The sequence below is a fragment of the Meleagris gallopavo genome, chromosome 6, assembly GCF_905368555.1.
Source record: "Meleagris gallopavo chromosome 6, MGAL_WU_HG_1.1, whole genome shotgun sequence".
Lineage (NCBI taxonomy): Eukaryota > Metazoa > Chordata > Aves > Galliformes > Phasianidae > Meleagris > Meleagris gallopavo.
The window spans coordinates 47,254,595-47,278,242 of record NC_139409.1 but is presented as its reverse complement, the minus strand read 5'-3'; the positions used below and the strand labels follow the sequence as shown (position 1 = coordinate 47,278,242).

The 23,648-nt window shown below is 43.6% G+C and overlaps 1 protein-coding gene across 1 annotated transcript; it reads left to right on the top strand.

The window, feature by feature from the left end:
• The first annotated feature begins 315 nt into the window (after positions 1-315).
• Positions 316-16,851, top strand: FKBP9 (FKBP prolyl isomerase 9). Its single transcript, XM_085226618.1, has 10 exons — positions 316-767; positions 3,477-3,622; positions 4,048-4,237; positions 4,908-5,053; positions 5,990-6,179; positions 8,138-8,283; positions 9,579-9,765; positions 12,045-12,190; positions 13,678-13,841; positions 15,238-16,851. The coding sequence occupies exons 1-10, from the start codon at positions 514-516 to the stop codon at positions 15,418-15,420; spliced, it is 1,752 nt and encodes a 583-aa protein (XP_085082744.1). The 5' UTR covers positions 316-513; the 3' UTR covers positions 15,421-16,851.
• The last annotated feature ends 6,797 nt before the right edge of the window (positions 16,852-23,648 follow it).

The following is a 23,648-nucleotide window of genomic DNA, read 5'->3' as shown; positions in this document are numbered from 1 at the left end:
TAGGGGAAATGGATGCTCAGCTGCCACGAACGCCCACTTCTTTTGGGCCCTGGCATCCCACTTGGTGTTCGAGAAGTCATTTTGCTGTGCCACCCGCAAGGTTCAGCCGGCAGGGCGTTGCGAATACCTCTACCTTTAGAAGTCAGAACACGCGGGCGGCGATTCCGAACCTGCGCCGTTCCAGGTAACGCCGACCCCGCGGTTCGCCCCGGCGACTCCGGGGTCGCCGCGTCACGCCAGATCGCGGCGCCAGGCGAAGTCCCGGCCGCGGTCCCCTCTCCTCGCCGCGACACGAAGCGGCGGGGCGGGACGGACCCGGGCGGCGCCACGTCGCGCCGGGGGCACCGCGCCGCACCCCCCGTCCCCTAAGCGGGGGCCGCGCCCCGCCCCGGGTGGGAGCATTGTGGGGGAAAGGGGCCGGAGGCGCCGCATCCACGTTTGCAAGTTCTGCCGCCGCCGGAGGAGGAGCGGAGCGGGGCGGGCGCGGCCGGCAGCCTTCCCTCGCCTCCGTCCATGGCGGGGCCGGCGGCCGTGCCTCGGCGGGGAGCGGGCTGCGGCGCGCTGCTGCTGCTGCCGGCGATGCTGGTGAGCTGGGCGGCCTGCCAGGCGCCGCCGGTGCCCGCCGCGGAGCCGCCCTGGGACGGCGCCGACGTCCACGTCGAGCGGCGCTTCGTGCCCGAGCGCTGCCCGCGGGCCGTGCGGCGCGGAGACTTCGTGCGCTACCACTACCTCGGCTCCTTCCCCGACGGCACCCGATTCGACTCCAGGTCGGCGTGCGGCTCCGGCGGCGGGATGGAGGCAGGGAGCCGTCTGCGGGGCGCGGGGAGGAGGTCGGGTGGGTGTCCGGCGTGGGGGAGGAAGGGGCTGGAGGGCTGCGGTCTGGTGAGGGGGCGTCGCTGCGGCGGTCGGACCCGCTTTGGGGCGATTGGAACGCTCCGCTGCGTTCACCTTGCTACCCCAGGGGCTCCGGGACCGTCGGGATGTCCTGGTGGGCAGCGGTGTCCCGTCACAGAGCGCAGGGATTTCCTGCCCGCTTCCTTCCGTGCCTTTCCTCTGTCTTTTTGAAGCTTAGCCCTACCAGAATGCATAGCTTTCAGAGTCGTCGCTAGCAGAAACACAAGAGCAGTGCTCGCTCTGAAACGTTTGTGTATATTATCCTTGAGTCAACGTGGACTGTCTCCAGCAAAATGCCTTCCTCCTGTTGTTTTGGGATCAGGAAACCTAAACAGTGGGATCGGGAGACCGAGAAGGACACCAGCACTGCCCGCTGCCTGCTTTCTTCTCTGTAATCTTGCTAATCTTCCCCGTGCCCCAGGGAAATCATCGTCCTGCAGAGTTCGGTCGTGGGGGTTTTCCAGTGCATTGCAGGATGGCTCTGCTTGAGGGCGGTGTGCTCCCTGCTCACTTGAAAATGCGTGCCATTGTGGGAAGCAGCCACGTGTTCAGAGATGTGTTCCTGCTGGACCCACAAACATCCATCCTTGGTCTTGTGCCTGCAGAGCTCTGCACCACGCTGTGCACCTGGGCCCCATGGCTGAGCGTGTACCTGTGGAGCACAAAGGTGTTGACTGGACTTCGTTCCATGTTTCTGGTGGTGTGGGTGTGAATTGTGTGGGGTGGGGCTGAGTTGTGTGTTGTCTGTCCCCTTGGGTCCTCTAAATGGCAGTGCTGATAGCTGGTGACAGTGGCAGTCTCACCAAAGTCCCTCGGGTCTTGAAGTAAGGGAAGGTTTATTCTGATTCTTCCTCAGCTGTTGAGAAAGGCTTTCAGCTTCCTGCTCTGTGCAGATGCTCCCGAGCTGTAATGCTGCTCCTCTTGCCAGCAAACTACTCCCAGCTCTTCCACTGACAGTGTTTCACGTAATTAACTGATACACCACTTAATTTGTTCGTTTCCACAGCCACAAAGCGATCTGAGTTTTTAAGCTTGATTTTAGTTCTCTATGCATCTGCTGTTAGTGTGGTGAGTTCTGCTGATAGAACCCGATATTGCTGAGCTGTAAAAGATCTGCCAGGTCAGTTATGCAGAGCTGCACGCTCTACTCCCTGCTTTGTTCAGCTCCTGCTCAGCACCAGTGGTTTCTTAATTGCAGGTTTATTTTTGGAAGAATAATAAAAGAAAAACCCACAGAAAAACAATAAAAAAACTTTTTGGTTTGAAGTTCATCCCGAACTCAATGCCCCGCTTTATCGGGAGCTTATTTAAATACTTTCCATCCCTGCGGGCGAGAGAGAATATCTGTGCAAGAGAAAGTGAGTGCTGCCTATAGAGGGCTCTCTGTTTTCAGAGAAATGCTTGCCAGGAAGCAGAGAGCTCCCAGTGAAACATCCGAAGGGCTGCTGGGACCTGGGCCTGCTGAGAGAGCTCGGTGTGTTGTGTGAGTGACACTCACATCCTCCAAGGAGGGTTTGACATCATTTCCCCCACAGCACCGCTGTGCTGGCTGCTCACCAGCACTGCAGCAGAACAGAGGCCTTTTTCTTCTCCACGTTTCTTTCTATCTGAAAAAAAGAAAAATAAAGTCCTTTAAATTGTGAAAGGAATTTGAGAAAGTGAAAGCAGTGAAAGCTTAGAAATAGGCATGAGGCTTTTGAACGCTTCCTGACACAGGTTTATACTTTCCTTAAAAACGAATAGCGGCGGTAAGCCGGCTCCAGCAGAACGCGGTGTTGTGGGGGCCTGGGGCAGCAGCAGGACTGACAAAGCTGGTGTTGATGCTATGCTGTGCTAACACTCTGCTTTCAGGACTGCGGAGAAGGCTTTCTTCAACATTTCAGAACAACTTCTTTCACCTTTCGAGTGTTTGTGTCTTTTTGCAGTGGAAGATCTCTTAATCAGATCGACTGATTTTCAATCTGGCTGACTTGCTGTTCAAGGCACAGCTGTGGTTTTTTTCTATGTATTCAAATCTAAGTGAAATGAGAGCTGGGTGTGTGGTGGAGAAAATAATTAACCGATGGGCAAACCTCACGGTTGGGACTCAAAGGCTCCTTCTTCCCTTTCCCCTGCTCTAGCAGCCACCAAGCACGGTGTCTCATGTTGCAAAGCTTGTCAGTCTTGTGTGGTGTTTTTTAATGTTGATTACCAGCGTTGACATGTTAAGATTCTATTGTGAGAGCAGCCATCCTTTCACATCCTGCAGCAGCATTTACTTTTCTCTTTTGTGCTGAATTTTTCAGCGCTGCTCCTAGCACTGGTGCGTAAATTAATCGTTGGTACGTGTGGGCTTTGGGTGCCTACTGTGTCCATGGCACAGCGTTAAGATGTGTGTCAGGTGGGTGGGGAGCAGCCAACAGAGGAAAGGATGGGCTGGAGTTTCAGAAACACCTGGAATTGATTGCTCCCTTAGCAGCTGCCTCTCAATAAACTTGGGCTAACAGTCAGAGGGGGGATTAGGTACAGACAAGCTCTCAAAAAACAGCAGAAATGTCAGTAAATGAACCACTGACCTTTTCTCCCTGCTTTTCCCTTTGCAGCTATGACAGGGGATCCACTTTCAACGTGTTTGTGGGAAAAGGGCAACTTATTGCTGGGATGGACAAGGCCCTGGTTGGCATGTGTGTCAACGAGCGGCGCTTCGTGAAAATTCCCCCCAAGCTCGCCTATGGAAGCGAAGGCGTGTGTAAGTACAGTGTGCTGAAGGGTGAGCTGGGACGGCACGGGGCTTTCAGGCTGTAGCCATGCTAGCTAGAAATAGCTATTTATTTGCATCTCCTTTTTTTGTCAAATGCTTTTTTGTATTTTGCCATCGTCAATCTGCATCAGGTCTTGCCAGTGACAAAAGCAGCTTTGCTTGCAGAGTCACAGGGATAAAAAGTTAGATCAACGTCACTTGGACAGATAGATGTAGTTGATAGCATTTCATGCTGTCACATCCTCCTCCCCCTGTGCAGCTGCAGAAGTGTTAAGGAACAGAGGGAAACAGACCTGCAGATGAAGATGTTGTGCACCACGGATTGTTTAGGGAACGTGCAGATTGATTCCCTTTACATTGCTGCCTTTAGAAAACAGGAAATAAACTCCATTGTGGTGTTCTGCTTTTTGCAGCTGGTGTGATACCCCCCAATGCCGTGCTCCATTTTGATGTGCTTCTGATAGATCTTTGGAATCCTGAAGACGAAGTGCAGGTTGAGACTTACTTCAAACCTGAGAAGTGCACTCGGAGGGTCCAGGTGTCCGACTTTGTACGATACCATTACAATGGGACCTTCTTAGATGGGACTCTCTTTGATTCCAGGTGTGCAGCTGGGCTGTGTGTGCTGGTGTATTTTAGCAGGTGTCTGAATCAGTCACGTGAAACCACCTTCTTCTCCCACTCCGTTGGTAGAGCAATTAGTTCTATCTGACCAGAAACGCAGGCAGTTTTCCCAAGAAATTAAAGCCAGCATCCTGTAAAAATAATTTATTCAGGCACTATGGGACAGCAGTACTCACTCATACCAATAAAACAGCTATAGAATTTCTGCACAGGTATTAGCAGCCTGTATCTATATTATTGTCTGCTGCAGTAGCTAATAGTTTTATCACTAGTGCAGGATAGCTATTCATGTTACAAACAAGCTTTATAAGTTAAGCAGGCAGAGATTTAAAAGAAATTGAGCTATTAACACTTTTATATTGAGATTTTAAATGCGCAGCTTCATTAAAGTTGTGTGGAAAATGATGCTTTAATAACATCTGCCTTTCTATTTGTAAATAAGCTTTTCAAAACCTCTGCTAGGTTTCTGAGATAGCTGAGTGTTATGGAAAATGCTAGGCAGCAAGACCTTGGTAAATTGATGAGCAATGTTAATGTTAATAACAAGCAGCAAATTGTGACATATATCATGCTTAGTAGTTGGCTGCTGGGGATTAATGCTGTTCCTGAATTGTTTGTTGGCTTTTTTTTGGTTTGTTTATATTTTTAGCCATAATCGGATGAGAACTTATGATACATATGTGGGCATTGGATGGCTGATTCCTGGAATGGATCAGGGTCTCTTGGGAATGTGCATCGGGGAGAAGCGCATTATCACAATACCACCTTTCCTGGCATATGGAGAAGAAGGAGATGGTAAAGTTGTTCCTTTTTTTTTTTTTTTTTTTTTTTTTTTTTTTTAATATGAGCCATCTATATTCTAAAACAAAATCAAGCTTTGAGTATTTTAAATTCATGGTCAACATGACTACTAGTTTCAGACAAAGGGAACAAAGTGATGGAAAAGAGGATAAAAATGTGTTATGTATGGGATGTAACTGATTATAAAATACAAGATTTTTTTTTTTTTTAGCGTGAGCAATATGTTGCTTAGTTAACATGTTGTTGGTACAGATTGTAATCTTTACATACTGAAATCTAATTTCAGTTAGAGAATATCACTTCTAGTTAATAATGGCTCCAAAAAGTAGAAGTCAGGTGACTGCGTAATTCTTCCAAAGACTGCCACCAGGAGCAGAAAACAGAAATACACAGGCTGTGTTATGAAATTTTGACAAGATCTTGAGCTCACTGATTCTCAGACAAAGCAATCCACGTTATAGTTTGTGTGTTGGTGAAGAGGTATTTTTTTACTGAGAGAGTCAATTTATCCATCTTCAGCTTCCATTGTGTAGTCTCCCTGTTTTGGTGTTAACAGGAGAGGAAGAGCAGATGTACCATATCTGTATCCTGATGGATATTTTAGGTACTTTATTCATAAAGTGTGTTGGAAATAGTGGCAGCTTAAAACGTGGAACTCAGGTGGACTTGGTGGCATGCAGTGACTAAGGTGAGCATTACCAAAGAGCCTTGTTTTTGATGAGGCAGTGCCATCACTATAGGAACAGAAGGAAATAACTGAATGGGAGAATTGACACCCCCACACACAGAATGACTGACTAGAAGCAGATTATGGTGGTTTATTTTAGGAGGTGAAGTGCCAGATTTGGCAGTATTTTTCTTCAACAAGAATGCTTAAGCTCCCTGTAGAACACGTGCTCTGTCTTACCAGCTTTCTGCTGTCATTTTCAGGTAAGGAGATCCCTGGCCAAGCTTCTCTTGTCTTTGACGTGGCTTTGCTAGATCTTCATAACCCTAAAGATGGTATTACTATTGAGAACCAGCTTGTGCCAGAATCTTGTGAGCGAAGAACCCAAACAGGAGACTTCATCCGATACCATTACAACGGCACGCTTTTGGATGGCACGCTGTTTGATTCCAGGTAACCAAACTGTTGAGCACCACAGATTCCATCTCCAACTTGGTTCGTCTGCCTTGACCATAATATATGTAACTCTTCACTATTCCTTCCTTTACTGAAATTTTGAATGGAGTTGGAGTCTTCTTGTATTAAAAAAAACCACACAGCTCTTATCAAACTCAGAAGACAGAGGGCTATTTTGTATCTGGGCAGTAACAGAGATGCCATCTAGAGGTTGCCATCCATCTGAGGAAGCTCTACATGCTTCAGACGTGTGCTTGAATCGTTTTTGCTCCACTGAGCTTATATGCCAAGTAGATAATACTACTGAAGAGAGAGAAAGTAAATATGATTCCTATTTTATTTTTTATGTCCTGACAATTGTGGGTCAGTGATCTTGTGCCTCGTTGGAGGTTAATCTCTGAAGCCTTTCTTCTCTACTTGAAAGCTGTCTACATTTTGAAGGCTGGTGCCTTTCAAGACAAATTTACCAACACAGTTTTTTGATAAAGGAGAAGGTTCACTGTCACTTCATATTCAAAGTGCTCTGGGTACATCCACACCTTGTACAGAATTATATGATGAATGATACCCTTGTAACTTACTGAGACATTATTATTTTTTTTTTCTTTTAATGAGCAGTACATTACTTTCCTTCTCCAGCTTTCAGAACACCTTACAAAAACTTGCAAGTTAAGAACTTCTAGGTTATCCACAGTGCACCTGGCCAGAATACCTCTGTTTTTTATTTTTTTTTTTTAGAAGTAAAGGGGTATTGTCTTTTGTGTAGTAATTAAACAATTGTTTTAAATAGTTGTAATATGTTTACTGGAGTTTTTGTCAATAATTAGTAATAAATGCTTTGTAGACAGCTGCCTGTATATCATTCCAAAGAGCTGATAATTGTTATAATATTTATTAAAGTGTCATATCCTGGCTTCCTGCAGAATTTACAAGAAAGGCCATGTCTAACAAGCCTGGGAAGAAATAGAGCAGCTAGCAATAGTTAGTGAAAGCCTTGGAGTTGGCCAGGAGAAAAAAAGTCACTAGTACAGGGAGCATTCCAAAAGCACAGCTAATGGCTGGGGTCAAGATCTCTAATAATCTTTTCATTCATTTCTTTCTCTGCAATATTCAGCTGCAGAAAGTACCTGGGAAGCTCAGCCAAGGCAGTCTGGACTTAGAGCAGTTCAGCAAGCTCACGAATTAACTAAGGTTGTATATTGGTCTCCTTCTGTCCCAGAGTTACCTCGTAAAGATGACTTAAAACCTTTCTGCCTTCCCTTCTTTGTGTTGTGTCTTCATGTAACATGCCTCAAAGAAAGGCAGAAGACAGACACATCCTTTTAGTAAACAATCACCTTGTTTGTTGTAGGCTTGTTTCACTCTTACCTTAGGTGCTGAAGCATATTCATAAACCAGTGTTTAAGCGATTGAGATAGTTAAGAAGGGAGGGATAGTGTTGATACTTTATGTTGTCATGACTCATTTTAATGCTGTGCATCCCAGGAGAACTTATTTATTCCACCTCCTGCCTGTAGCAGTTCAACAGCATAGCTGTGGTTGCAAAATGAGAAAGGTGTCTGACAAAAATGAACCTGAAATATATCTTGCTGAGCACTTACGAAAATAGGGTTAGAGCATGGGAAAATTTAAAGGGGAACACTGATTTCTTTCAGCAATTTGAACTCAACAAACATAATTTGTAGTAAAGTACAGACAAAGGTGAGATTTTTTTCAGTATATAGTAGGGATGCATTTGCAAACAAGCCAGGGTCCCAGTAGTGGCTAATGAATGACACGTATGCATCACTGACTCGTGAAACTTGGTGGCCTACATTCATGATGATTGCATTGTGTCTCTCTGGTGATGGTTAATGACCACGTGGTTGACCTAACAGGTTTAAGAATTGTGCTGCAAGATTCTGTACTCTCTTGAGCACCTGCCAGCGCTAAAAAAGCAAATAACTTTTCCACAGCTACTCACGAAATCGTACATATGACACCTATGTGGGGAAGGGCTATGTGATTGCTGGGATGGATGAAGGTCTGCTAGGTGTATGCACTGGTGAAAGGAGAAGAATAATAATCCCTCCACACCTTGGATATGGAGAAGAAGGAAGAGGTAAGATTGACTTTTCATTCAAGACTTCCATAATTAATGATGTTTCCTTTGCTGTTCAGTGCAGTTGTTTGTAGTTAAGACACATAAAGTATTTTGTTTCAACTTTTTTTGGCCTTCAGAAGGCTTATAAATTAATCTGTTAATTTGTGGGCATGCAACTGACAGGATAACACCCAGAACGTGCAAAATTATTTTAATTACCCAATAGGCAGGACAATAGGAATGCAGGACAATCTCTCATGTAATTGGTGACCTGGAATCATTTGGATAATTAAAGTTTCAGGCAGATTGGTACTTGGTGACCTGAAATCATTTGGATAATCAGTGTTTCAGACAGACTGGTACTCGGGTGCCAGGAACTCTGCAGCACTGCAGAGTCAGATTCCTTCCTATGTGTCTTAACAAGTGCTGTGTGCTAAAGGAATTAACTGTGTTAAGTTTTCTTCCCCATTCCTTCCACAGCCACAGGTTTTGTGGACTCCTAAGCCGCCTCTGTAAACGGATGCATGTAACAGCAAAGTATCTGTGTATGTATAACATACAATTAAAATTCCTTTGGGAGGATTTACTAGTACTAAAAGGATTGCTGTGAGAGGTTGAATATGATAATCCTTCTAGCAAATCGCAGTTTTGTGGCTGGTATTTTAAAAGGTACCTCTGGGGTTGATATTTGGAAAAACTGACTAAGAAGAGAAGCTTTTGTTCTGTGAATACAAATTCTGGGCTGTTGATTTAGGAATGAGGCTCCTTACCAACAAAACTCATTGCTGGCTCTGGATATGCCTGGCATTGCTGGTAATGCAATTATGCATTATTCTAGGTAGGGGAGAAGGAAGTTGCTTCCTATCAGCACGTATTAGGAAAATGTAACCTTTAAGACACAATGGCATTCCTTGAAGCATGAGAAATCCTATGAGAATTCTGATGATCAATACTGAGTTGATGTGTGAAACAAATAGCAGTTTCATTTAGGGTGGTCAGAGGAAAATACATGCTTATTGCTTCATTTCTGAGTGGTTTTCCAATTTGGAATAACGAATATTTTTTCCTTCATCATGGAACTGAGTGCAAACTCAGTGCTTTTCTAATAGTACCCTTTCCTACATTGGATGAAACTTGCATCTATTGCTTGTAGAGGAGATGTAATCCTTTAATTCTGAACAAGAAGAGCAAAATGACACAGTAGTGGACGTGGAGGGAATTAATATTCCTACTGGGTTCAGAACCTGGTCATCATATGACTTTTTGGGTACCATTTCTTTTCCTACTACTTGCCTAATTTGCTTCTTATCTAGGAAAGATTCCTGGATCTGCAGTGCTGGTCTTTGACATTCATGTGGCTGACTTCCACAACCCCTCTGATTCAGTCAGCATTACTGTTAACTACAAACCTTCCAACTGCAGCCTCCTGAGTAAGAAGGGAGATTACCTGAAGTATCACTACAATGCTTCACTCCTGGATGGCACTCTGCTGGTCTCGACGTAAGTATATTACCCATTAAAGAAAATGGCTCTGGCAACAGTGGAGGCAGAGTGAATATCACAGAATCACAGAATGGCCTGGGTTGGAAGGGACATCAAGGATCATGAATCTCCAACCCCCCTGCCACATGCAGGGCCACCAACCTCCACATTTAATACCAGCCCAGGCTGCCCAGGGCCCCATCCAACCTGGCCTTGAACACCTCCAGGGACGGGGCATCCACAGCCTCTCTGGGCAGCTGTTCCAGTACCTCACCACTCTCTCTCTAAAGAATTTCCCCCTGACATCCAACCTCCCCTTCCTTAACTTTAAACCATTTCCCCTTGTCCTGCAGTTATCTACCCTTTCAAAGAGTTGACTCTTCTCCTGTTTGTAGGCTCCCTTTAGGTACTGAAAGGCTGCAATGAGGTCACCCCACAGCCTTGTTTTTTCCAGGCTGAACAAGCCCAGCTCCCTCAGTCTGTCTTCATAGGGGAGGTGCTCCAGTCCCCTGATCATCTTCATGGCCCTCCTCTGGACCCTCCTCTGGAATAGCCTGAAAAGCTATTGCACAGTTTGTATTTTTATTCTGCCTAGGAAGTATAGGAGAAGGAAGACAGTCTATCATAGTGAGAGAACCAGGAACAAAGAGGGTGTAGGAATGTGCTGGAAAAGAACATAAACACTACAGGCAAAGTGATGAAACGAGTTGTCTGCATGACAGATTCAATTCAGGAATTTGAACCCGTTGTACTGGAATGGCACAGGGCTATGTGTGAACAAACCAATTTCCTGGGTAGAGTTTGCACTCTGTTGGTTCGCTGCTCCTGAGAGAGGTCTTGTAGAGGCACTCGGTGTGGTCCTGTTAAAGCTAGCTTCAGGGTGTTGTACAGTAAGTAATCATCATCATGTCTGTACCACGCATGGGTGCTGGTTTTCCTTAGTGCAACTGTACTGTTGGAATAAGTGGCAGTGTGGAGAAATTATCATCAGGTCATTGCTGTGATGATAATGTTCCTCTTCCTGTTGACAGGAGGTTTATGAGGATAGCAGAGACTGCTCCAGTCTCTCATATACAACTAAAGTAAGCCCACAACACCGTTTAGCTGCAGCTTCAATACTTTTGCTAGCTTGTTTCTGTTGTTTTTTGGATGGCATTAGTCATCTAAATAATATTTTATTTTTGGAAGGGAAGTTGGAAAAAGCTATTTTTAAACAGGTTATAATTATTATAGGAAGCCAGTGCATAGTTTTCACAGTTCACACAATAGCTTGCAGAGCTGAAAAGCTGGCTTATGTCGAAGCACATGATATAATGCTGTGGTCAGGTATGTATAGAAGTAACACCATGCACACAAAACACCTTTTATGTGTAGAAATGCACAGTTCTCATTTTGTGGCAGGAGCCAGGGAATGTTGAGACTGTCTTATTCAAAGGAGTTCATAGGGCATAAGAGATTGTGCATCTCACAATTCTAAATTTAAGATGGGACTGCTATTCCACTGAATTGTTTTCTTTGCAAATAACAGTGGTAAAGTCAAGCCAAACAGCCAAGGACAGGAGACTGACAGAAGAAAGGATCCTGCTGATGTGGTGCATACTATGTAATAAATCTTAACACAGGACACTCTTCTTTTAGAGTTACAATATATGTTTATCTTCAGGGTTATCTCTTGATAATTTCTAATTTCAGCAATAAGCTAGAGCTTATTAACAAATCATAATTCGAAAAATGATAATGTTAAATAGCAGTAGTACTCTTATGCTTTCCAGCTGCCTTGATAATTCACTTGTTATGGTGAGTGATTAATATTAATATAATGGCTGATGCATGTGAATGTATCCCAGTCCTCATAGGTTTGTAGTTCTGGGACAAATGTACATCTGGAGTTTTTAGATCTGCTGAAAAAGCCAATGTTGTTAGTTGTAAAGACTTGAGAAGCAGAACATCTTGCTTAGAGATAAACTACTTTGGGGGGTTTAATTGGCAGGATGAATCATTCTAATGGGATTTCTTTCAAGAAACCTAGAATTTTAATACCAGATGACTTATCAACAGCTGGACACTTCTGTTTGATGTTGGCTGTGTCTTGCTGCCTTGTGAAGAACTTCAGGTAACTGCTTGGTAGAACAGAGCATTGGGCATGAAATTAATTCTTGGCAAAGACAGAACACTAATTAGAAACTGCTATTTACGTGGTAGTTCTGAATAATAGAAATTCTCTACAGTATGTTGATTTTTTTTTTTTCTTTTTTTTTTTTTTTTCTTTGGTTCTTTTCCTTCTCCTCTTGCTCCAGGCAGAGTCTTGGCAAGACCTACAACATAGTTCTGGGATCTGGACAGGTGGTGATAGGGATGGACATGGGCCTTCAGGATATGTGTGTTGGAGAGCGACGGACAGTTGTTATACCACCTCATCTTGGCTATGGAGAAGATGGAGTGGGTAAGTGAGACCTATTGCATGTCCACTTAGGATCTCTGGAGCATGTATGCAGGATTTGTTACTTGCTGTGTATTAGGATATAAGGTGAGTATCTCTTAGCTGCTTGAATGTGATTTTTTAGAGTTTGTTTTCATTTCATTATTTTAGGCAGTGCCCCCATTCCCTATTGAAAGGAACATACTGCTTGTGTTGCATTTAAGTCATTTATTGCTGTGGCCAGTGCAGAGAGTATCCCAGTACAAAGGTTAACACATGCTCCAGTAATGTTGCTTTGTCAAAATGGAAAGCTCCAGGCACTCTGGTAGTGCAGAGAGATGTAAACACAGTTCTCACTGATGGGGAATGGGTACTCACTATGCTGTAAAGACAACTGAATTTCAGCACTTGTGTGTTAGAAAATTCAAAGAAAGGTCAAAATTCAGAAACCACTCAGTAATCTGAGAGTAAACTGTGCAGCAATTTATGACCACTGTTGAAACCCCAGCAAGAAAACAAAGCACCTTGGAAAATCCATATTTTAGAGCATTGAGGCTTATCAGTTTTTTAATGACAGGGACAACAATAGAAAGAAGAATATAGAAATGATAAGAACTTTGATAATTAAAGAACTGAGGGAAAGGAGTCTTACCAGGAGATTCCCAAGAGCAAAAAGCTCTGGTTTAATGTGGAAACAGTTGTGTAAGTAGCTATGCTCCTTGAATGTCTCCAGAACAGTTTGTATTTTATAAAAACTGCCAGGCATCAAATGTCAGGCTTAATGGAGAATTAATTTGTGGTAAGTGATAAAAAGGCTTTTATACTTGTACCTGGTTTCCATAAGAATTATGAAGAAATATGAGTATTAGAAATATATGCCATTTTATACTATTCTATCAGATTATACAGTTATATATAATACATTGAAAAATAACTTATACAATGGAAAAAAAATCTGCTATGTTAAAAACCCATTTTGAATATACTAGTGGTATGTGTTTGGCATCACAGTAATTGTATTTGATATCCATGGTTTGAAACATTACATGATTGTCAGTGTTTCAATATGTGCCCACAAATCTGAAGAGTTTCTTGTTGCTGCTGAATAAAAGTTAGAGATGACCTCTGTTCTACTTTTTCAAGGATAAATTGAGCTCCTCCTATAGTTTAATTGAGGCAATATACCCAGCTGTTACAACACATGCGTGTGTATGTGTGTCACTGACACTTTGACCCACAATGCATTTGGTAGATAAATTAATACCCACAATTTTTACTTTTTAATTTAAAAAAAATGTGGATGCAATTTTATTCTGATTTCTTCCTTTATGTTACATTCATCTCTGCGGAAGGGAGCAGGGAGGTTTGGTGGGCTTGGAATCCCAGGGCTTGGGGATCACAATAGAAAAGAACCCATTGGAGATGGAAGAGAAATATAATTATGTATTAAAAGTAAACGTCCTCACTTACACTGAAGAATATAAACCTCTCTTTGCCTTTTGCTGGGACAGAAGGAGAAGTGCCTGGCAGTGCTGTGTTAGTTTTTGACATTGAACTGCTGGAGCTGGTGTCTGGCTTGCCTGAAGGATACATGTTTGTATGGAACGGTGAGGTCTCTCCCAATCTTTTTGAAGAAATAGACCAGAATCACGACGGAGAGGTTCTTTTGGAAGAGGTAAGCTAAGGCAGTGAAAATTCTTCCTATGTTTTTTTCCTGATGCCATCACCAAGGTGCTCAGATATCAAAGAATGGGGTCTTGGCTTCACTTTGCTTGTCTTTTTTCGTATCTTGGGTGTTTTCAAGTTAACAGGAAGCCAGTGTGTCTGTTTAAATACAGTTATTTAGCTCTAGAGAGGGAAGTGAGGAAAGAAACCAAACAGGAATGGCCATACCACTTAAGACTGTGTGCTACTGTTGTCTCCTGCGGTCAACATCAGATCTGTAGGGAACGGGCATAAAAGGCAAGGCTAGTGTTCAATGATCCTTCACTATATCAACCTTCACAGTGTCTGCTCACTGAAGGTTTTTGGTGAAATCTTGAGACAAAAATGAGCTTGCAGTAGTGCATCCAGGAACGGTCCAATACTCCTGGAACCTCCATAGGTGAATGGCGTGCTGTGTAATGAACAAGTCCTTCCCCTCACTTGCTCTTCAAATCTGCAGTGTGAGAATGCCACTGAGTGGAACGTCCCTTCTCTTTGCTATGCCACTTCTGATTATATAAATCTCTGTGAGGTTTTCTTCTGTGTTTTCTCTTAACTGAGGAATTTTGTTTGTTTTTAATTCTCTAGTCTTCCCTTTCATGTCCTCCTGGTCACCTGGCAAGGAGGGGAGGGAGGAGCCAAGGAGACCAGAGGGCACTTTGTCCAAAAGGTGTCAGTGAATGACGAAAGAAGTTCTCGTACTGAAGCTTATTTAGCAAGCAGTGCCATAGAGATCAGCGATCAGGAAAGCTGACTGTGGACTTTCTGTTCATGCAAGTCAGCAGTATGACTTCTGCCAGATGTCTACCTTCAATCACATCATCATATGTGTCAGGAAAGAATTTTTAGGGAAAACTAACCTTTCATCATTCTTCCCCTCATCAAAAGTATGGGAATTAAATACAAGGCATAATGCCTGAAGCTACTTTAACAAAATGCATGGTATCCTGATATTTCAGCTCTCATTTCTGTGTTTCATTCTTTTCTCTTGTGCACGATCTTTTAAGCTGCAGGTGGAGGCTTGTTTTACGATACAAACTTCTTGTGTCAGCACGCAGGATTAGACGCCCTCTCTCTGTACAGAACTGTTCCTAAGTCACTTTTTGTTCACCTCATCTTTCCTACACTCTAAAAAAAAAAAAAAAAAAAAAGCCTGAAACAAAACACTCAAAATGATGAGAAATAACTTTTCTTATTCTGAATCCAGAGATGGCCGGAATAAGTGAGGAAATTCCTCTCGAGCTCCATGTAGTGCAATTTAGTCTCATGTGTCTCTCCTAATTAGTCTAACTTAAGTTGTAAGATTTAGCTCATCAGTTCTCAGTGTTTGTTCTAAATGAGCTGTTTTCTCCTCCTTTCCCACACAGTTTTCGGAGTACATTCAAGCTCAGGTTGATTCTGGCAAAGGAAAACTAGCTCCTGGGTTTGATTTTGAGAAGATTGTCAAAAATATGTTCACCAATCAGGACCGGGATGGAAATGGTAAAGTTACTGTGGAAGAATTCAAGCTGAAGGACCAAGAGGCCAAAGAGGGACACGATGAACTGTAAAGCTAAAAGGAGTGAAGGGAACTGAGCTGGCCTACTCTTAGGACATGTGTACTGGGAGGGGTTTAAGCAAGTGTGTTTCTGTAAGGTTAGTGCTCAGCCTGTGTGTGCCCATGCATGTGTGCTGGGCAGACTGTTGAAACAGGAGGAGATTCTTCAGTTGGAATTGTTAGGTGTATGTAAAAATAAAAAGCAGTCTTAAGTGCCTTAAGAGAGGATGCGTAACCTGGTAGAGTGTACTGCCAAACATCGTGAAGCGTGTGGTCTGTGGATCAATACAAAGTTACCTGGATGTGTGGAGGGGAGACACTTACAGAGTGCCTTAAAAAGAATTTTGAGAAACACGCCGTATCCGAAATATTTCTGCAGGAGAACCAATCAGAAAATATTCCCCATGAAAATAACTAAAAGTTGTCAGTAGTTGATCCCATTTCCTTTCAGAAGGGATGAGCACTCTCTCCAATAACGGAACAAACTCAGAGAAATATTTGCCAGTGGGAGCTCTTGATTTGCAAATTGCAGAACACGTAAATGATTACGGTGCCATTGCAAAATTTCCTAAGCTGTGAAGTGAACAGGCCTAGAACTGTATCCATGTGAGGGGTGGGTTATTACTTCATGAAATGAGTTTGCCACCCTCTGTTATATTTAATAACTTCAGCTTTTCTTGCTGGCCTGTTAAAACACTGTTCACTGTTTTAGGGGGTGATTCCCAAACGTTTATAGTTGCAACTTTATAGTTTTGTTAGACTTTAAATATTTGTATTACGGGGTCCAAATAGTGTCATAAATACTGGATACAATCGATTCTGTGTTGGGCTTCTGCCTCCTATTTTGGGAATTGTTAGGCTCAGGAGCCACGAGGAGCTGGTGCAGCAGAGCAGCCTGGCATGGTGAACAAACAAAAAGACAGTGACAGACTCAAGGAACAGACCCTGTTTACACCTGCAAATGTTCTGGCATATCCCTCGATATATCAGATGAGCCCTGGGAGTGCTGTTTAGATGATGAACTTTTAATACAATCACCCATGAAAGCTCTAAATGTAGCTGTAGCTGTTTAATATAAAAATACACTAAATAGCCTTTTTTTTTTTTTTTTTTTTTCTGGAAAGCTGTATGATTTCCCCCCTCACTACATTACATGTAAAGAGCACAAATAGGTATAGTGCAACACTGTCAAAGACACGTAGAAAGGGAGTTGTGTTTCATTATATGCTTTGTGTCTAGTTTCTTGCTTTTCTTCATCTGTACATCTGGGTTGTAAGCTCCCTGAGATGCTCTCTAGAGACTGATATTTTGATTGGGCAAAAACATTTTGTGTTGGTTTTTAATACAGTTGTTAAAGAAAAAGCAGTGAACTATTTTTGGCATTTGATATCATTAAATGTTGGATAACTGATCTTTTTGTTAAATAAAATGTTGATTAATTATACTTTCTTCCTGGCATTTTGATAGGTGGGGATGGAGTAGAAGCAAATACCCTTCACACAGCACTCTTCTTGTGCACGCAACAGTGTCACTTGTTCAGTGTTACTATTAATCTCAGGGAAAAAATATTTTGAATTAAAATACTTGATTGGAAGCAGTTAAAACCACAACAAAATATTCTGATTGTGTACTTCACAGAAGTGAAGCTAAATCAACTCTCTGGCCTTGCAGGGAGTTCCCTATGTTAACCACCCCATACTTCCATCACTTGGGACCACTGGGCAGGTGATGTTTCTCTAGGCTGGGGACTCGATGTCTCTCAGTTGGAATACATACAGAAGGAGCAGTGTTTAATTCCTCAGTGTAGTGAAAGCAATCCCACTGTGCTTTGCAGCTGAGATTTGATGTTTTCACTTCTGTAGGTCCAGAATTGCATGTACTGCAAGTAAAATGCTGGGAGCCTGGTCAGTTTTGGGGCCAGTGTCAGTTATATGTCAGCTATAAACACTGTGGCTAGCAGTAGATGGCAAGGGAAATGCAAATATATTTTTTTTTACCTGAGCTGCCTCCACAGAAGTGCAAAAGTAGATTTCTTGGAACAGCATTGCACAAACTTTTCCCCCTTCATTTTAGTTGTAGGTAGATTGCTTGCTTGCCGCTGTTGTTCAGATTTACTTCTGTGCATTTATGGAGCTGACGCGGGGAGCTGGAAGCAAGGTCTGATTGAGTGCTGCCAGAAATAGTCCCCAAAATGTGGAAATAATCCCATAATCTCTTCACTATGTACCTCAAAAAGACGTGTTCTGAGGATGGAAAATCTGAGAAAAATCCATCTGAGAAAAATCTTAGTCAATGGGACTTTGTGGAGGATCCTTGCACTCGCTTCCCTGAGGTGATCTGAAGAGTTCCTAGAAAACCAGGAGTGCAGAGCTGTTCTGTGGGTTAGGCTGAGTACAAAGAGCAGCACGGCAGTCCCTTGGCAATCCCTCAGATTACAACGCTGGAATTTTTCAGAAGCAAAGGTCTGTGATGGTGTAACAGGTCTGACTTCACTGCTAGGGTACATCCGAGTGGTAAAATCTTCATTTTACTGTTTCTTAGGGCTTCACAAGTGTGGTTTGTGACTTATCCAAATGATGGTTTCTGCCAAGAGGAAGCTGCTGTTAGCACCCCCTCCCTGGGAGCTGCCGACTCCGAAAGGAGAATGCAGCTTCAGGGATAAAGCAGAGAATAAGCAGGCAAACTTACTGCAAAATAATCATATCTACACTATGTACTTGCCTAGACAAAGGCAAGTAGGACCACATTAAGCTGAACTGCATAAAATTAGGAGTTTTTGATGATTCACATAAACCCTGTGTGTTGCTCTCCTCTCTCTTAGCAGCTTGAGGTTCCAACCTTAAAGGCAAGTTCAGGCCCATCTTTGAGAGGATGTGGTTGTGCTGAAGCTGAATGCATCCACCCCATGCTCCTTGCAGTGTGCAGAGACTCTCCCAAGGCAAGGGGGCTCCAGCTGGGAGCCTTTCTTGGTCCCACCACACTGACCTCCCAGCCTCTGGGGCTTATGGAGTTCCAACATGTCCTGCCCTTGCCATAGAGGGGCAAATGTGAGTCCTGGTTTGTTTGTTTGTTTTCCTGCAGGGAAAAGAAACTGTATTTCCAGATCTTGAAAGGTCTATGGGAACTTGGAGATAGTAGCAGAGAAATAGAAGTGCTCATTATGCACCTGGTGTATTACCAACCAGTTACCAAACAGGTCCTGGGGGAAGGAGTGTGGGCTCAGAGGGTACACTGTGCTGGTGTTGACTGTGAGAGCTGAGCACGGCCACCACATCCCAGCCCCAGCAATAAATAAATCCTGCGACGTCACCATCCAGTTAAAGAGAGTGGCCTGTGGTGGATTTAGAAAAAAAAACAAATATTTTCTATCTCAAAAATGTATAATCATTTTTAAGTGAAAAGAAACTAGATCACAGAATCATAGAATGGTTTGGGTTGGAAGAGACCACCTTTAAGATCATCTGGTTCCAACCCTTCTGCTACAAGCAGGGACACCTCCCTCTAGACCAGGTTACTCAAAGCCCCATCCAGCCTGGCCTTGAATGCTAACCAGGGAGGGGGCATCCACAGCATCACTGGGCAACCCGCTCTAGTGTCTCACCACCCTCACAGTAAAGAGTTTCTGATATCCGGTCTAAACCTACCCTCTTCCAGTTTAAAACCATTGCCCCTCATCATGTTGATACGTGCCCCTATAAGAAGTCCCTCCCCAGCTTTCCTGTGGGCCTCCTTCAGGTACTGGAAGGCTGCTGTAAGGTCTTCTCCGTGCCTACTGTTTCTTGTGTAATATATATGATACTTGTTTACATACCTCACTAAGATAACTTGTTTTGAAAAAACGGATAACAACTCTTTAAATATCATCAATAACTGGATGAAAACAGCCTCGTATAGTCAATGAGAGGTTCTCCCAAAGCCAGGCTGCTGCAGCTCCTCTAATAGCCAGGTGCTACTGGCAGAGCAGCTGTCTCCTATTGTGTCTCCTTGGTGAGAGGGGCAGTCTGCAGTCGAGGTTGATAAATACATACTGGATTGTAACACCACTAATGGAAGAAGAAAGAAATGCAAATGGGCACCTGGAAAAATTCAGGTATTTTGTAAGTATTTTTTCAGCCTTCATGTGAAAGAGAGGCTTCCTGCTGCATAGCTCTGTATGTTCTAACTATATTCAAAACCTCAGAGTTTTGCAATTGTTGAACTCAAATGTTGCATTTTTTTGGTGTGAATAAACATTCAGATTTTCCCTTAAGATTTAAGAAAAATGGCATCTTTAGGTAGCACTGGGTGTAAGTCTTGGGCTCAGCTCAGGACTATTTGTGTTTGTAAGAGGACATCAGAGTTGTCTACAACGCCCAATCAGGTCAAGGAAACATTTTTAGCTAGGTAGGGATCCCAAATACTTGACCTTGGATATCTGCTATAGAAAGAATAGATATTGTGAGTAGAAGGAGAAAAAAAAAAAGTTTTAAATTCACCTAATGTTGCTGCTTACTCCTTAAACTTTAGAATTAGGTTTTTGATGGGAAATGTATGAGTGTGTTTGTATGTGTATATATGTGTGTGTATATATATATATATATATATATACACATACATACACACACACACACACACACACACATATATATATATATATATATACACAAATTAACAAATGAAATATACACTCAGGGCTGTGAGATGTCATTGCCAGAAATCTGATTTAGGGAGACATGTGGTGAATAGCAGACTTGCTGGAGGATGGTTTTAACCTATAGCTGTTGTGTTAATTTTGTTAGCAGTAAACATGGTGTGCTGTTTGCTCATGTTTTTGGAGAGGTAACTGACAGCTCTTATTGCTAGCCAACTTATCGGGGACAGAACAATGGGATTTTGAAAATGTGAAGTGTGTTCAAAAATGCATCTAATGCCTTCTTTTAATTACCATGTAAGTAAGTTAGAGCTGGCAGCAGGTTGTGAGATGATGAAAAGAGATTAATGATCAACAGTATGTAGGTTTTTAAAAGCACACCTCCTAGTTCAGGATGTTCGTGTAAGCACTGTTTTTGTTTCTGGAAAGCTGTACATGTGGCATTTCAAAAGTAAATTCTTTGACTAGCAGACACCCTTTTCTCAGGAAATGGATTCTACCAGGTGATTGTATTTGTTGCATAAACAAATCTTAGTTACTCTGATGTGCCAGCAAAGAGTTGAGCAGGCTCAGTGCCCTAACACAGAATCTGAGACTGGTATGACTTCATGATGGCTTCATGATAGAAGGAAGTTTGCTGGAGAGCTTAACTTACCTGCTTGCTTGCAGAAGGGTAAAAGTCCTTTTAAGTGATTGTCACTTGTCTGTGGACTGAATATTTGGTGAATGACAATTCACTGTCCATCTGCCTGCAGGCAAGGGGTAAGTTTTGCTCACATGATGAGCAAATGGTTGATGGATCCAAAATTCTCTGCCAAGGCAGTTTTTAGTGCCTACATAGGGAACTGAAAGCCAACAGGTGCTTCCCCCAAATCATCAGGCACTTCTGCTACTGCCCGGGCTCTAGCAGGATGCATACTAATTTGGGTTAAGATGTTGTTGGAGGTCTGTTGAGATAATTGCTTTTAAAGATACTGCCTAATGCTTTTCCCTATGGCTTTATTTTCTGTCGTGGTTGGGTTGGATGATCCCATTGAAGGAGTGATGACTTGCTTCCTGTGGGGGTGGATGAGGTTGAGGAAAAGATGTGAAGGAGGTATCTGTGTGTTCATATGAAGACCTGAGGCATGCTGGACAAGAATGTGGGACATCTTGCCTCAGGAACAGGACACCAAGAGACCAGACCTGCTCCCTGCTCAAGGCCAGGTTGGATTGGGCCCTGCAAGTGCCTGGGGGGTTGGAGATTCATGATCCTTGAGGTCCTTCCAACTCTGGCCATTCTGTGAACTGATAGTCAGATTACCAGGGAAATGTTACACTTGGTGCCAGAAGGATCCTGTACTGGTATGTGTGTGTGTTGTGACTCATCTGTGCTGCAGAGCAGTGGTATCAGCTGCCTATCACACAATCCACGTTGCACTATTATCTGCATTCCAAAGGTAACCAGTCAATGGAAAAACGTGCGCTGATGTAAACTTGGAGCAATGCCTGGTAGTCAGCTCCTAGCAGATGGAGACTGGTTGAGTAAGAGGTGCATCCAAACACCTCAATGCTTTGTGGAAGGCCTTTGCCTTTTGGACTTTTACTTGGCAGCTCTGTCAAAAGATTCAATACGATCACTTTAAAAACAAAAAACAAAACAAACAAACAAAAAAAACCCAACAGTTACTCAAACTAAGAAATAACAAAAACTGCCCTGCCTTAGTGTTAGCTCTGGTAGTATAAAGCCTACAGCTGCCTACACACAATATATAGATTGTTAAAGAAATTGCCTGCTGAGCTTCCCTGGAAATACTGCAGCATTCCCTTAGAGCTGGGTGGAGCCCAATGCAGACCAATGGCACTACTGAGCAGGCATCTCACATCGATGTCCTGGAGGGATTCATGCATAGCACTGCCCTGAACTTGCAGTGATAGGAGGTGGCTGCAGGAGACTGCCGCTTTCCTTTCTTCAAGTTTTGCATATCACCACCCTGCTCTACTGTCTGGTCTGGGCAGATGGGCTGGGGAGGGAAGGGCCTCAGGGCCTGGACAGGGTAGCTTGGGGGCACACCCAAGCAGGAGAGGAAAGAGGACACATACGCCTTGCACGCTGAGGAGTGTCTTTGCTGTCCCTAGAGGCTGCGTTATGGGTGCCTGCAAGTCTGTCTTGTCCCAGTGTGGCTGGCGTGTTTTTAATACACATTGTCCTGCTCTCCTGTGACTGCTTGCACAAAGCTGCTCTGTCCAAGATGACGTGCTGCACCCCAAACTTCTGCCCTGGGACTTCTTCGTCCCCCATCCCATCCAATGCAGCAGCTCCCAGATCTATGGCCCTGCTCAGCTGCACTGCCCCAAGTCCTCTTCTCCTTCTGCTCATTCTGTGCACTGTTTCTACCAGTCAGGTCTTTGCTCCTCTCAGTTATGCATCAACAATGGCCTGAGCACGTTTTTTTTTTTTTTTAATATGTGGGGAGAGCAGCAGCTCTGCTAATGCTGCAGCTGTTGGCAGTGCTTTCAAGCCCTCCCTGTTCCAGGCTTTGGCTGGCAGGCTCCTGGCAGGCTGGGCTGCCCTGTCTCCTCGTGTCACTGGCACTGCCAGCCTGCTTTCAGCTCTTCTAGGCCTCCGCTGCTTGAGTAATGACTCAAATGGAAGGCAGCCAGGGCCATATCCAGGCATCTCCTGGTTTAAGCAGTTTTCTGCTCAAATGGATGGCTTCTGAGGCTCCTGTTCTGGGGGATCCAGCTGCCCCCGTGCCAGGAGTAGGGAATTACATGACTGTGTATTGTAGACAAGAAGGCCTGTGTAATTGAGGACACCGAGTGCAAGGTGATTGTGAAAGGCTGCTCGCAGTATGTTGGATTGGGTATCAAGACTTTGCCGTGCATTCAAAGTGGAGGGATAATTGAATTTCAATTTACTGCAGGGGACGCAGAGTCAGGATAAGCAAACAACACCTTGGAAATTTTGCCTTGGAAAAGTTCAAGCAGGTGTGGTAACAGATAGAAGTCTGCTGATTTGGGGAAAAGGAATATGGTTGGTGCTACTTAGCATTTAGGCTGAACAGGAAAGAGTCTTCTTTTTTTTTTTTTTTTTTTTTTTTTTTTTTGTGAGGTATTATTTGCTAGTGGGAGGGAATGCAGATCCAGGCTCTCCCCTAGTTTTATTTCAGCTCCTCAGGGAATGAAAATGAATGGCACCACTCACACTGTGTGGGCAAGTTGTGTGACTGTCTGTATTTTATTAACGAATAGAACTAGTACAGCTTGAGTCCTTAGGACCAAGGTCTCATCACTACCTTTAGCTTCTCCTGCACTGATCAGAGCACACTTCCAAAGCTGTGGCTACGTTAGGCTGTATCACTCTGTATGCAGTGCTGAGAGGTACTGCAACATGTTCAGTACACAAGAAATACTTTCTCAAGATTTGGTAGATGTTTAAACAGATTTGAATACAGCTGGAAGTGCTAGATGCTATACTGACACTTGTGCTTCAAATTTGCAGAGAGCAGAACTGTAACCTAAGGCCTGCAGTGGTTCCTTAATTGTTTCCAATGCACAGAACTTCTGGCAAGAAAACCTGATTTTGCATGATTGCTAAATGAGCTTTTAAAATCCAGGGTTAAGATCTA

Coding starts and splice junctions, on each gene's coding strand:
- FKBP9 (XM_085226618.1), top strand. CDS start 514: ATGGCGGGGCCGGCGGCCGTGCCTCGGCGGGGAGCGGGCTGCGGCGCG. Junction 3,623..4,047: donor CTATGGAAGCGAAGGCGTGT/GTAAGTACAGTG, acceptor TGCTTTTTGCAG/CTGGTGTGATACCCCCCAAT. Junction 8,284..9,578: donor ATATGGAGAAGAAGGAAGAG/GTAAGATTGACT, acceptor CTTCTTATCTAG/GAAAGATTCCTGGATCTGCA.